The 12,607-nt window shown below is 41.2% G+C and overlaps 1 protein-coding gene across 3 annotated transcripts in view; it reads left to right on the top strand.

Annotated features, from left to right (window-relative positions):
- Positions 1–12,607, top strand: part of FAM149A (family with sequence similarity 149 member A) — a 63,935-nt gene that overhangs the window by 36,059 nt on the left and 15,269 nt on the right. For all 3 annotated transcript variants that reach the window (XM_059156141.1, XM_059156142.1, XM_059156143.1), the window contains exons 2-10: positions 189–299; positions 551–689; positions 3,086–3,228; positions 4,971–5,096; positions 5,755–5,925; positions 6,754–6,944; positions 7,736–7,890; positions 11,159–11,247; positions 11,742–11,951. In XM_059156141.1, coding sequence (XP_059012124.1) covers positions 189–299; positions 551–689; positions 3,086–3,228; positions 4,971–5,096; positions 5,755–5,925; positions 6,754–6,944; positions 7,736–7,890; positions 11,159–11,247; positions 11,742–11,951 — 1,335 coding nt within the window. The remainder of the gene's footprint in view (positions 1–188; positions 300–550; positions 690–3,085; positions 3,229–4,970; positions 5,097–5,754; positions 5,926–6,753; positions 6,945–7,735; positions 7,891–11,158; positions 11,248–11,741; positions 11,952–12,607) is intronic.

Here is a 12,607-nt window from a genome sequence, read left to right as displayed (position 1 = left end):
GTAAGGCCCCAGGCCTATGGGGTGCGGGGGGATGTGGGTGTGGGTGCAGGCTCGTGCACATGCGAACATGTGTGTTTCAGGGGACATGACCTGAGGAGAAGAGCAACTATGCAGAAGAACATTTTAAAAGTTTTCACAAATAAAAGTATTACATTAGATATTCTTTTCATATTTATTTTATTTTTCAGAAGAGGACTGTCAGAAGGCTCTGGAAAGCAAAGTTTGGCTGTGAAAAACAAAGATCCTCTACCTACACATTTTACAAGCAATGTGCAGAAAGCCATTGATACTTATACCTGGTAAGAATGAACGCACTGCCCACTTCAGATGGCAAAATCAAAACATACTCCTAGTGAGTATAGGGAGCAAAATCAGGATTGCATTTCTAAGAGTAAAATAAAAAAAGCAGTTTCATTTTTAGTGTAAGGAAATCTTACGGCATTAAGTGTTTTAAAATCAGTTTTAAGATCGGCTCAGAGAAGTAAAACCACTTCCAGTTTAATCTCTTCCCAGGAAATGGTCTTTACATGGCTTATGTTTGTCTCTCCAGTGAATCGGGGTCGTCATTCCCATCAAGCGGTAGCGCCACACCTGCAGGCGCCCACAGCTCTTGGTCGGGGTCTGGGACGCGGAGTTCTACCACTGGCTTATCAACTGAGAGGAGCTCCATTTACTCTTGGAGAGATGATGTATGTCTCAACCCGTTTTACATAATTCTGTGATCACAGTTGATAATGAGGAATTGCTTTCTTACTTTTAAATAATCTTTTTACCAATTTTGAACGCATTACCCATTACACACATATGCGTTTATCCCTATGAATGTGTTTACATATCACAACATGGAAAAACTTAAAAAATATAAGATAAGGAAAAACAAAAATCACTCATAATTGGGCACCCGGGTGGCTCAGTGGGTTAAGCCTCTGCCTTTGGCTCAGGTCATGATCCCAGGGTCCTGGGATGCAGTTCCGCATCAGGCTCTCTGCTCTGCAGGGAGCCTGCTTCCCTTCCTCTCTCTCTGCCTGCCTCTCTGCCTACTTGTGATCACTCTCTGTCAAATAAATAAATAAAATCTTTTTAAAAAATCACTCATAATTACACAACCCAGAGTCATAGCTGTTGATAATTTAGTTTTTTTCCCCACTTCCCAGCCCCTTCCTCCTAGTATGTTGTATATGATCACATAGATAGGTGTCATATCTGTGACTGGAAATTCAGGACAGACTTTGACAATGAGCAACTTAAATACAAGAGAAAATGTGGAGAAGTAAAAATTGTACAAAACCACCATAATTAGGGGACTTTCCCCCCAATATTCTAAATCAGATCTCTTACATTCCCCTCTCACCCTGGAAGAAGCTGTTAACTTGAACCCTATTTTTCATTCTCTGTGGGAGTGGGATTCTTAGCTCTGTGGACCTGAGTCTCCAGCTCAGGCTTTCGTTGGGCACTCTACCAACCATGGGCTCCTGCCTCTTTATCCCCTCAAGCACTCCTGAGAATAGGGACCCAACCTTTTGTGAAGCCCGCGTGGTTACGTAAGAACCTCCACTATATTACCTTGGATGCTCTGACTCCTGCACTTTTTTGGTGTGTGTTCTGGTTTCCTTTGCCCTCTTGAAAACGGTTCACCACTTAGAAGGCACCAATGGGCCCACTTTCTCAGGCGGGGGCAGGGGAGGGTGTGTGTGTAACAGCGGGGCTTCCCATAGCAGCAGGAGGGACCCTGGAAGGAGTCAGCTCCAAACCATTCAGGCTTTTTCCAACAAGGTGGGACTAGCTCACCTGTGACAAACAGCCCCCACCCTCACTCCCGGGTCTGCAGGTAGGAAGAAGGCTGAAGACCATTGCTTCATACCTTCCCGATTCTGCAATTCTTTCAGTAGATGTTTTTATGTAATTCTCCAGAAAGATTCTTGTGACTTCCATTTATGGAACAACTGAAATGCCTTCAGGCCCTACAATTGCTTTTCATTTAAAAACTTTTTAACTTACTTTTTTGATAGGTAATAGCTGCAAAAAGCATCAAAAGCCAAAAGAGAGGAAATTGAAAGTCAGCCCTTTTCCTCACCTCAGCCACCCTGTCCCCTCCGCAGAGGCAAATATTATTAGTTTTTTACCCGATTCGCCTTTTAGAAGAGGTCATTCAATTCCCCTGCTGTCTGGGCATCTGGTATAGTATCAATCTGATGGAAGGTGCAAAACAAAAAAGTATTAAGTATCATTCTATGAAAATCAATCCGGTTTGACCACCTTGGATCAGGTGTATCAAAAATGAATGTGCATTTTGTTGCTCTGAAGTTGTGGATTAGATTTTAGGTTCACACAACCCTAAAAGAAAATTTGGCCAGGGCTCTTCATTAAAAGAAGGGAAATGGCCCTTCATATAAAAGTCATTTTCTTTGGGACACCTGGGTGGCTCAGTTGGTTAGGCGACTGCCTTCGGCTGAAGTCATGATCCTGGAGTCCCAGGATCGAGTCCCACAACGGGCTCCCTGCTCAGCAGAGAGTCTGCTTCTCCCTCTGACCCTCCTACTTCTCATGCTCTCTCTCTCTCTCTCAAATAACTAAATTAAAAATCTTTAAAAATAAATTAAGAAATAAAAATAAAAGTCATTTTCCTTTTCAATTATATCATTATCAGAAGAAAAACAAGCTGGTATTTTGCAGCTGTGCTTAAGTGTGTCACGCTCAACTATATGAGGGACTTATGTCTGTGTACATGTATACATGTAGATATTGTAGGTATGTGTACATGTGAGTATATAGATGTCTTTTAATATGTGTACCTTTACCTCTATTTATATCTATATAAAAATCTCAAATAAGTCTCATAATACATGTGGTAGAAATTATCTCTATTTAACAGTTAAAGAATCCGAATCTCAACAGTGGGATGTAATTTCCCAGAAGAGTAAAAATTGGGCCACTGCCATGTCTGACTGCAAAGTCCACGGTCTTGTTATCATGTCGTATTTCTTCTTATATAACGGGCACTTTAAATTCGTAAGTGTTAATGATGATGAAGGCTGTGTTTCTACAACTTTCAGTCTTGTAACAAAATGCGCCATTTCTATTTCAGGAGTTTGACAAAGCCAATGCACAGAAAGTGCAGCAGTTATTCTGGGAGGTGGAGGAAATGTTATTTGAAGGGAAAGTAAGCCCTCAGACTCAGAATCTCGTGGCGGAATGCAGTGAGTGGGCAAGAAGATCCCTCCATCTGAGGTAGGGAAGTTCAGAGTAACTCTCGGAAATGGGTTCTGGAACTCTTGGCCTCTTTAATACAATCAGTATATTTTGACTGAAAGCAATTGCCCAGTCAAAATACGTATCCAGGTCACATGTCTTTACTAAGAAAGCACAGCCTTTGAAATGGTGTGTGAGGAAATACTGGAACATTCCAGGTACCCAAGTGCGTCTTAACTCATGAGAAGCAAATCTAGCTCATTTTCAAAAAGGCATTACGTATGTAACAAAGGCAAGAGTGGTAGAAGCGATCCTTTACCTTCATATTCACTAGTATGTGAGCAAGTCGTCAGTCTTCAGAGCTGAGGACAGTCCTCCATCGGGGGCCGGAGTTGGAGGAGAAACAAAGTAACTATTTGCCAAATGAATGGATAGATGAATCTTCTAACTACTGAAGATTCCTTACGTAGGAAGGATCACTTATTTTTTTAATCCCTCTGGAATTTTATATATATATATATGTATGTATGTATGTAATTATTTATTTGTTGTTATTATTATTTTTTAATTTATCTTTTTTCAATGGGCTCCATGCCCAGTGAGGAACCCAGTGCAGGGCTTAAACTCATGACCTTGAGACCAAGACCTGAGCTGTTATCAAGAGTTGGACCTTTAACTGATCCAGGCGCCCCAGGATCACTTATTTTTTTCATATCAAAGGTGGAGAACATAGACTTGGTCTGAAGGAGAGCTTTTCCTCTTTCAGTGATTTGGCCAAACCCACTTAGGAGAAAAATCCATCTCCATTATCAGAAGTTCCTCTGTATTGCATTTGGGAGCATAGATTAGAGCTCTCATACAAATGTAGGTGGATATTCTGGTTACTTCAACTAGGCAACTTAAAAAAAATCTTAAAGTAGTCTTTAAATCTTTCTATTCAGTCCTTCATAAGCCCCCTGTCTTGAAGAGTCTAATACATCCACCTGATATTAATTGTGGACGCTTACTTTTGTAGGCATGGGGCACTTACCCAAAAGCCAGGAGCTCAGACCTGTCCTGTCCCTCTTGTCTTATATAGTTAAGATAAAAGTGAAGGAGAGGATGTTGGAAAAAGAAGACTGCAAGGAGGGGTGCCTGCGTGGCTCAGTCAGTTAAGGTCTGCCTTCAGCTCAGGTCACAAATCCAGGGTCCTGGGATCGAGTCCTGCGTCTGGATCCCTTCTCAGTGGGGAGTCTGCTTCTCCCTTTCCCTCTGCTGCTCCCCTCTGCTCATGCTCACTCTCTCTCTCAAATAAATAAATAAAATGTAAAATTAAAAAAAAAAAGAAAAGACCAAGGAATATATGCCAGGTATATATATTTGTATAGTTTTATTCATTTTGTAAATATTAGTTAACATAGAGAAGCTCCTGTGCACCCAGCGTTACCCTCGCTGTCCGAATCTGATACACATTATCTCTAAACCACTCATCAGTCCTCCAGGTAACTATTGCTTTATCTCATGCACAAACAACAAACACATGAAATCAGTAGCTGAGAGAGCCTGAGAATTTTGCCTCAGATCTCTTCATCAGTAGCAAGAACAGCCTGTCCCTCTTCGTCAAACCTATGCTTTCTCTCTGACACCATTGTGCTTCTCACATTAATAGTCTATTCCGTATCACTTTATACACATGCCTTCGAAATATTGTGTCATCTGACTTCCAACGTTGCAAAGAGTTTTTCCTTTTTCCAACCAAAAATATGAGTAAGTTCTTTTTTTTTCCTTTTTGTACCTTGCAGAGTATTAGGAAGACAGCTCATCGTGCCAACTGATGAAGGGTTCCAACATTTCCAGGGCAGCGAGCCTAGTGTCGTGGTCCACAAACCCTTCTCAGATGCCTGTGGACACAACCACAACAGCAGAGAGTAGGTTCCTATAAGTTACTTTTGAAAGTATTTTTAATTCCATTTTAGTTATACTTTTTTTTTTTATGTCTATCTTAGCCATGAGCCTTGGTTCCACTGACTCAGAAGCTCAGATTTCAGTGAAGGGCAGGTACAGAGCATTTGTTCCCCAAGATGCTTCCAATTCTAGATTGATGATGATGGTGATGATGATGGAGAGTGTGTGTAATACGATAACAAGGAAGTTAAGTTCTGAACTTTGTTTCAAAGACTCTGAAAGGTGGGCTAGATGCAAAATGAAAACCTGACCCCTTGTGATCCATCCTAGGCTCCAATCCAATAGCAGAAGAAATTAAGCTCTATCCCATTTTCTTTTGCTTACCAACAGATTTTGATAAATCCTCCATGCCAGACACACATATCTGGGACTGTGCCAAGATATCATCTTATTACAGGAAAGGGATGCAAACTCATAGAGTAACTTAAGTTAGGAGGCCCTTAAAATTTTTTAATGTTGCCTGTGTTAAAATGTCTCTTTGAAGGATACGATTTTATCAAATGTAATAAACAATGATTTTGGGGGGGGGGGGTCTGGGATTCTGTACTTTATTTAAAGACTCACCCAAATCATGCAAGCAATATATTTCAATGTTCATGGAGGATCTGCTTTTCCCCACAGGTTGTATGTCTCTGGTTCTCAAATACTCCCTACGGCGTGCTCAGCCCTTGCCCTGCCAGGCCCTGATGGCCCAGGGGTTGCTGACCTGAAGGCAGACTCACCCCTGCAAGAAGAGGTTTATGGCGTAGATGGAAAGATTGAAGAATATTTTGCTTTTGACAGAAAAGAAGAGTAAATAGAATTTATTTGACATTGACTTAGTACAATACTATTAATTTACTTGGAATTTATTTTGATTATATGCTCATTTAGTGTTTAATGATTTTTTAATTGCCCCAAAGATTTTCCATTCTTCTGAGAGTAATACACCCCCAGAAGCTCTTGGAATCCTATTGGATTCCTAGAAAGTTATTTCTATGCTAGATCAGTGCTTCCTTTTTTTTTTTTTTTTTTTTTTTGACAACATGGTAGAGCTAGAAAGCAAGAATTGTCTTCACCATATTGGTGAAAGTGGACAAGGCTCATGGTTGCCTTCATTCCCTGAGGAGACACAGGCTGCTGCCCAGAAGGTCAAAGGTCTAGGAAGGCCCAGTCTCTGCACTAAATAGAGAGACTTCAGTTGGTTTTTGATAAAACGCTGCAAAAACTAAATAATAAAAAGTTGCCTGTGATCGAAAACGGGTACATCAGAAAGTAACAATGTGCCATTTTAATTTTTTTATTTTTTTTAAAGATTTTATTTATTTATTTGACAGAGATCACAAGTAGGCAGAGAGGCAGGCAGAGAGAGAGGAGGAAGCAGGCTCCCTGCTGAGCAGAGACCCCCCCCCCGATGCGGGGCTCGATCCCAAGATACCGGGATCATGATCCGAGCCAAAGGCTGAGGCTTTAACCCACTGAGCCACCCGGGTGTCCCAACAATGTGCCATTTTAAAAAGAAAGTTATGTTTATACAGTATAATATACATGGGTGTGCATATTCGTGAGATAAAGAAGTAGATAGCACTATTTTAACTTTAACCATTGATACTTTTAATAATTACTGTGGCTTGTTCTTAGTGACGATGAACGTCTTGAACAAAAAACCCCTCACCGCCACAGGATGTGGTGGAAACACGGACTTCCGCCCGTTTCTCCTCACGACTGTATCAAAGATGCGGTGGCCACCGAAGTGTTCGATCACGTCTGGAAAAGTGTGGTAGAGATATTGGAAGAGCTGATTCGAAAAAATTGGGAAGCTACACTCACAGGTACTTATTTGCAGCATTTAGCCCTAACAAGAAGAAAAAAAGACTCTTTTTGCTCAGTTTTGTGTGGCCACCCAGCTTGTACCTAGGATATGATCGGGTGAGAAGAAAAGCAGGTTTTCTTCCCTTATTCACAAATGATCTTTAATCCCTTCAAAAAGGACATTATTTTTTGAATTATAATAATAATATATATGCACTTTGGAACGATGACATCGAAATCCACAAGAAAGAAGGTTAAAGTTACTTTTTAAAACTCTAAATTTTAGAATAACTTCTCTAATAATGGGAGTTTGGTTTTTAATTGTTTATGACAACTGTAAAGCAAAACAGAAACATAGGTAATTTAATAATCACTTCATTTAACCTTATAAAAGGTTCTCTTAACTACTTGAAATTGAGAAAAAATAAATCCTAGAAATGGCTGTGGCTAATGTCACAGAATCCGTTTGTACAACAGGGTACTCCTCGTGTTAATTTAAATATATTCTTTTTCCAACTGAGAGGATTGAGATATGATAAAATACCAAGAATTGTTCTTGCCCCTGTGTATAATCCCTAGTTTTCTACCCATCACTGAAATGATAGGCGTGTGTGTATGCAAAGCCTCACATCAGCAAATGGCTCTGTTGGGGTCTCTGCTCTCTGCAGGGTTCGGCGGCCATAGCAGACTCACCGTAACTGAAAAACTTAGACTCTCTTTGTGAATTTTAAGTACATATATTCGATTACATGTTTCCTAATAATACTGATTTTTTTTTAATTTAAAAAAAAATTTTATTTTGGTGACACAGAAGGAAAGAAACAGAAAGAAAAATTGAAAGTAGCTGAGAAGAAATCTCCACTGATACTCACGTCCCGTGTTAACACTGATGCGCCGAGTGTCCCCCCAGGCAGAAGCTCTGAAACCCGAAGCGTATCCCTGGCTTCTCACCTCAATCCACCTCAGGTAGAGGCTTGCGACCAGTATCTCTCTTTCCTTCAGTATCTTTGCCTCTGGCTGGTTTTGTCTGAGTGCTATTCTGTTATCGAATATTTGGTTCCATTTGTCATTTAGGCCAAGATTTAAAAAATGCTCTTTTCATGAAGTGAGGAGCATCGCCATATTCTATAATAGAGGATAGACACTCAGATTTGACACTTCTGACCTGCTTGGAGCTGTGGAGCTGTTTCCATATTTTTTAAGAGGAAAAAAAATGCTTTTCTCAACATTTCTAGCCAATTTGAAGGTTGTAGAGTTCTCCGGTCTTCCCACCAAAATGATAAAAAATAAAATAAAGTAAGTCAGTGAGAATATGTTGGGCTCATCCCACATTTATTGAGTTTATATTTAAAGTGCACTGTATTAGGTATTTTGAGGAGATATATAGCTGAACAAAGCATGGTCCCCGTTCTAGTCAAAGGAGAGGTACAATACAAGTCGCAGGCAATACATTGTGTGAGTCAGGTGCCGAACAAGGCCTCAGGAGAATCACAGAGAGAATGAGTCATCCTGACTAGGGCTCAAATGTTGATCTTTTAGGTTGGAGGTGAACATTGAGCAGAAACATGAAGAAACTAGTAGGTCTTGAATGGGTAGGAAGTCTGCGTGGGTCATTTCAGGCCAGGCAGAGGTATGAAGGAATGAAGGGGTCACGTTTGGAGAGCAGTGATTGGGCGGAGTGGGGGTAGAGGCGAGAATGCTGGGGTGGTGAGAATAGAATCGTATGAATGGGTACGAGCACCTAACACAGAACCTGGTACATGCTAAGCACGCAATACATTTTTCTCAGCTTGCTTCCTTAGTCAAAGATCTGGTGGAGGGTGAGGCTGGAAAGGCTGAGCTTGTTCATGGGAGACCTTCGGTAGTGCTAAGGAGCTTAGACTTTATGTATCGCACAGCTCGTCCTATGTGGGGGAACAGAGCAAAAGGGTAAGACAGAATTCCTGGTCTTGTGGTACATACAGTTTAGCGGGAGGGAGTCAAGCCATGCCAAATGCTATGACACACGTACGCACACAGGCAGCATGAGGTAGTCAGTAGATCGTAGAGTGGATGACAGTTTGAGCTGTACGACTACAAGTATAGGGTCTGACGTCACAATTTCTTAGCTCTGTGATCCTGAATCAAAGCCTTCATCCCATTATCTATGGGATATGTGGTCAGGAAGCTGACCTGGTCAGGATATGTGTGAGAAGGAAAGGAAATAAGACATGTGGTACAACGTGTAGTGTAGAGAAGGTGCTCAGTAAGCATTAGCTTTCATCATAACCAGATGTAAATTGTATGTTCTGTCCTATCCTATCCTATCCTATCCTATTACATATTGTAATTTGATGTCCTTTACCTCATATATGCCATGGGGCTCAGGGGAAAAGCAGCATACCTCCGTAAAGTAGAGTGATACATGAACTAAATCCTAAATGATAGGTAAGATTTAGTAAGCCTGAAAGGAAGATATTCAAGGCAGAGACAAAAATATGCACCTAACACAGGAGCAAACAGATGCTCTTTGCAAGACTGGAAGAACACAGAATAGTGTGTAAGGTCCAGGGGGCAGAAGTTTAAAATAGAAATAAATGCCTCATAGGGTTGTTTTCCTCTGTAGCATAAGGGCTTTATGGTAAACCTTCTTTGCTTCTGCTGTTCCAAATAAACTTTCAGAGCTGCTACCATTTATTGTATTTTTTGGACTTTTTAAACAGTTTTTTTTTTTAAGATTTTTTTTTTTTTTTTTTTGACAGAGAGAGAGATCACAAGCAGGCAGTGAGACAGGCAGAGAAGAAGGGGGAAGCAGGCTCCCCGCTGAGCAGAGAGCTCGATGTGGGGCTCGATCCCAGGACCCTGAGATCATGACCTAAGCTGAAGGCTGAGGCCCAACCCACTGAGCCACCCAGGTGCCCCTTTTTTGGACTTTTTTAACTGCTCAGGCAGGTTCAACAGTGTTTCCCACTTTGCATGTCCAAATATGCAGTATGAATCATATAAAAATGGGCAGCTGATGACAACATAGGAAAGAACCTTAAGTATTAGGCAATATAAGTAAACTTGAGAAATATGGAAATTTTTAAATCTAAAGGGCTTTCTACACGCATTTTCTTTTTATAGCTTTGGATGGGTTTTGAAGATTTTTTTTTTATAGTTAATTTGTTGTTTTCGTTTGGATCAATGTTAAGAGAAAAAGAATGGACAACAAAGGTGGAAGTAAAAATGAAATATTATTAGAGCCTGTTTTGAAATAGTCAAAGCATTCTAGCAGTAATTACAACAGGTCTTACTTTATTCCTTTAACATTTTTTCTAACATTCATCAGGGGGGAAATGTGATTGTGGTTGCTATATCTATTTTCCAACTAGAATATGATTCTAGTTTCAGAAATCCCGTTTCCCTGAATCTAAATGTTGTTTTCCACCCCAGTTGGCCATATCATGGGGCCAGATAGGGAAATCATGATTATTTACCTTACTTCATGCTTCCACCAGTGTTATCTAATTTAATTCTCATACGAAGTATGTGTCCTTATCCTCAACCTAAAGATTAGGGAATTACGACTCCAGGAACAAAGTCATCTTTCCAAGACCACCTAACAGGAAGCAGTTAGAACTGAAATTCAAATGTAAGCCTTGGAGATCTGGTGTTTGGGTTTTTTCCAGGCTTCTGTGCAGCCCCCAAGGCAACTACATAGAGCCAGCTATGAAGGCTGGGGTAAGAGAAGAGGTCCGAAGCAACAGCCCAGTTAGGAGCTGGGGTAGCCTTTCTTTGCCTCTCCAGATTCTCCCTCTACCTTCTTCCCCGGGTGTCTCTGGAGGCTGGTGCATGCAAGCTGTAGGGAGGGCTCCCTTGCCCTGCAGCTTTCAGAGCTCAGAGCAGGGGAGGAGAATGCGGGACGCTGTTTATTCCTGGCCTCTTGGCCAGGTCACAGCAATTGGTGGCATTTTCCCCACCAGTTACGCTATCCAGATTCCAGAAACTTCTCCCTTACTTTTAGCCTTCTAGGTCTGCTTGTGGTAATATGTCTCTACTGTTATGTAGTTATATTGCCTGGGGGAATTAAGCCAGTCCTTGTTAATTTCTTTTCCCACATCTTTATAAAATATCATACGTGTTCCATTTTTTCCCTCAAATTAGCCAGTTTGGAGTGTGTCATTTTTTTTCCTGCTAATTCCTGACAGGCACCAATAATCACAATAGCACTGGGTGCTTATTTTTTAATTTGTACTGTTTTTACTTTTCTCAGATTCATCGCTTCTCCAACAATTTTTATAGTGATTTGAGTGGTGTGATGACAATTCAAGCAAAGCCATTGCAGCAGAGACCTAGAACACAGTACGTATAAGAAATCATTACCTGCCTCTTCTGTAGACTGGATACCCCTGAGCCCTGAAGACTACAGAGCTTGTGGGATATGGAGCATCCTGGTTAACCCCATATGCTCTAGGTGTACCTGAGCCCATTAGGGAAGGAGAAAGCCACACGTGAGAATGAAGACACACCATTCTAATATCAACCACAAAATGATCACCGTTAGGCTAGGCCAGATAGATAAGGGGAAGAGAGCTGTGAGTTCTTAACCTTGTGGGCTCTACTGTAGGATTACAATCAGTGAGAACCTTAGACTTCTTTCCCCCTGTGGAAGATTCTTCATTGAAACAGAAATTGAATTGGAAATGATAGTTTGTCCATTCATTCAACCGATGTTTATTGAGCCAGGCACTGTTCTAGATGATGCCTGGTCATGGACACAAGTTCTTCTAATGCTGACATCTGAGTCAGTAATTGGTGGCAGCAATTGCTGAGTCAGCTTGACTTCCACCCCGCAGGAATGAGCAAGAGGACAGATTGTTGGGTGCAGGGCCCGGTGCCCTTTCTTTGACACGGCACCGCCTGGGCCGAACCTCTGATGTTCGAGTGCTCCACACTTCTGAAAGGAAAACACCCGCCTACACGAGGCTGCCTTCTCTTACTGCAGACTCACAGAGGATGAAAACCCCCAATGTGTACAGCGATGAAGTTCTCAGGGGAACAAAACTGTAAGTCCTGTCTCTCTCCTGGTAAACCAGATGTCACAGAGGATGGAGAGGCTCACCAGTTAGGGCTTATGGACTCATACGCACAAAGCATCCTCTGTCAGCTTTTATGTGGCCACTTCCTAAATAGTTTGTGAATTTGGATATTTCCCGTGAGCTGCGTTTTGGTAGTTGAGTTGGCTGTATGCTAGAACATAAAGTCAGGTATTGTATCCCAGCTGTACCCACAGCCAGGCAGCAAAATGCAGCTGTACTGGTGAGGCCATCTTTAATTGGTATTCAGTGGCCTCACTTGTAAAAGGAATAGTTAGCTAATGCTTTCAAATTACATAATTCATTCTTTCTCATTATGAGGTTCAAAACAATTAATGTGCATAAAATGCTATACTAATAAAAGGGAGGTATGTAACTATTCGTTTTTTGTTTCGAATTTTTATTTAAATTCTAGTTAGTTAACATGTAGTGTGATATTGGTTTCAGAAGTAGCATAACTGTTAGTTTTTATCTCTCTCTAAGGCTGTGTTTTGCCCCACATGGGGAGTTTCAAAAAAGCTTTTGACCTTCGGGATCAACTTCAGAGCATTGCCTTGTTAGAAAGCAATTTGTCCCCTCGTTTTTTGCAGAATTACAAGAGAGCACACCAGCTTTCTCACTAACAA

Source organism: Mustela lutreola, chromosome 18 (assembly GCF_030435805.1).
Source record: "Mustela lutreola isolate mMusLut2 chromosome 18, mMusLut2.pri, whole genome shotgun sequence".
NCBI classification, from domain to species: Eukaryota; Metazoa; Chordata; class Mammalia; order Carnivora; family Mustelidae; genus Mustela; species Mustela lutreola.
Note: the sequence above shows the minus strand (reverse complement) of the source record. Positions and strands in the feature narration are given on the sequence as shown.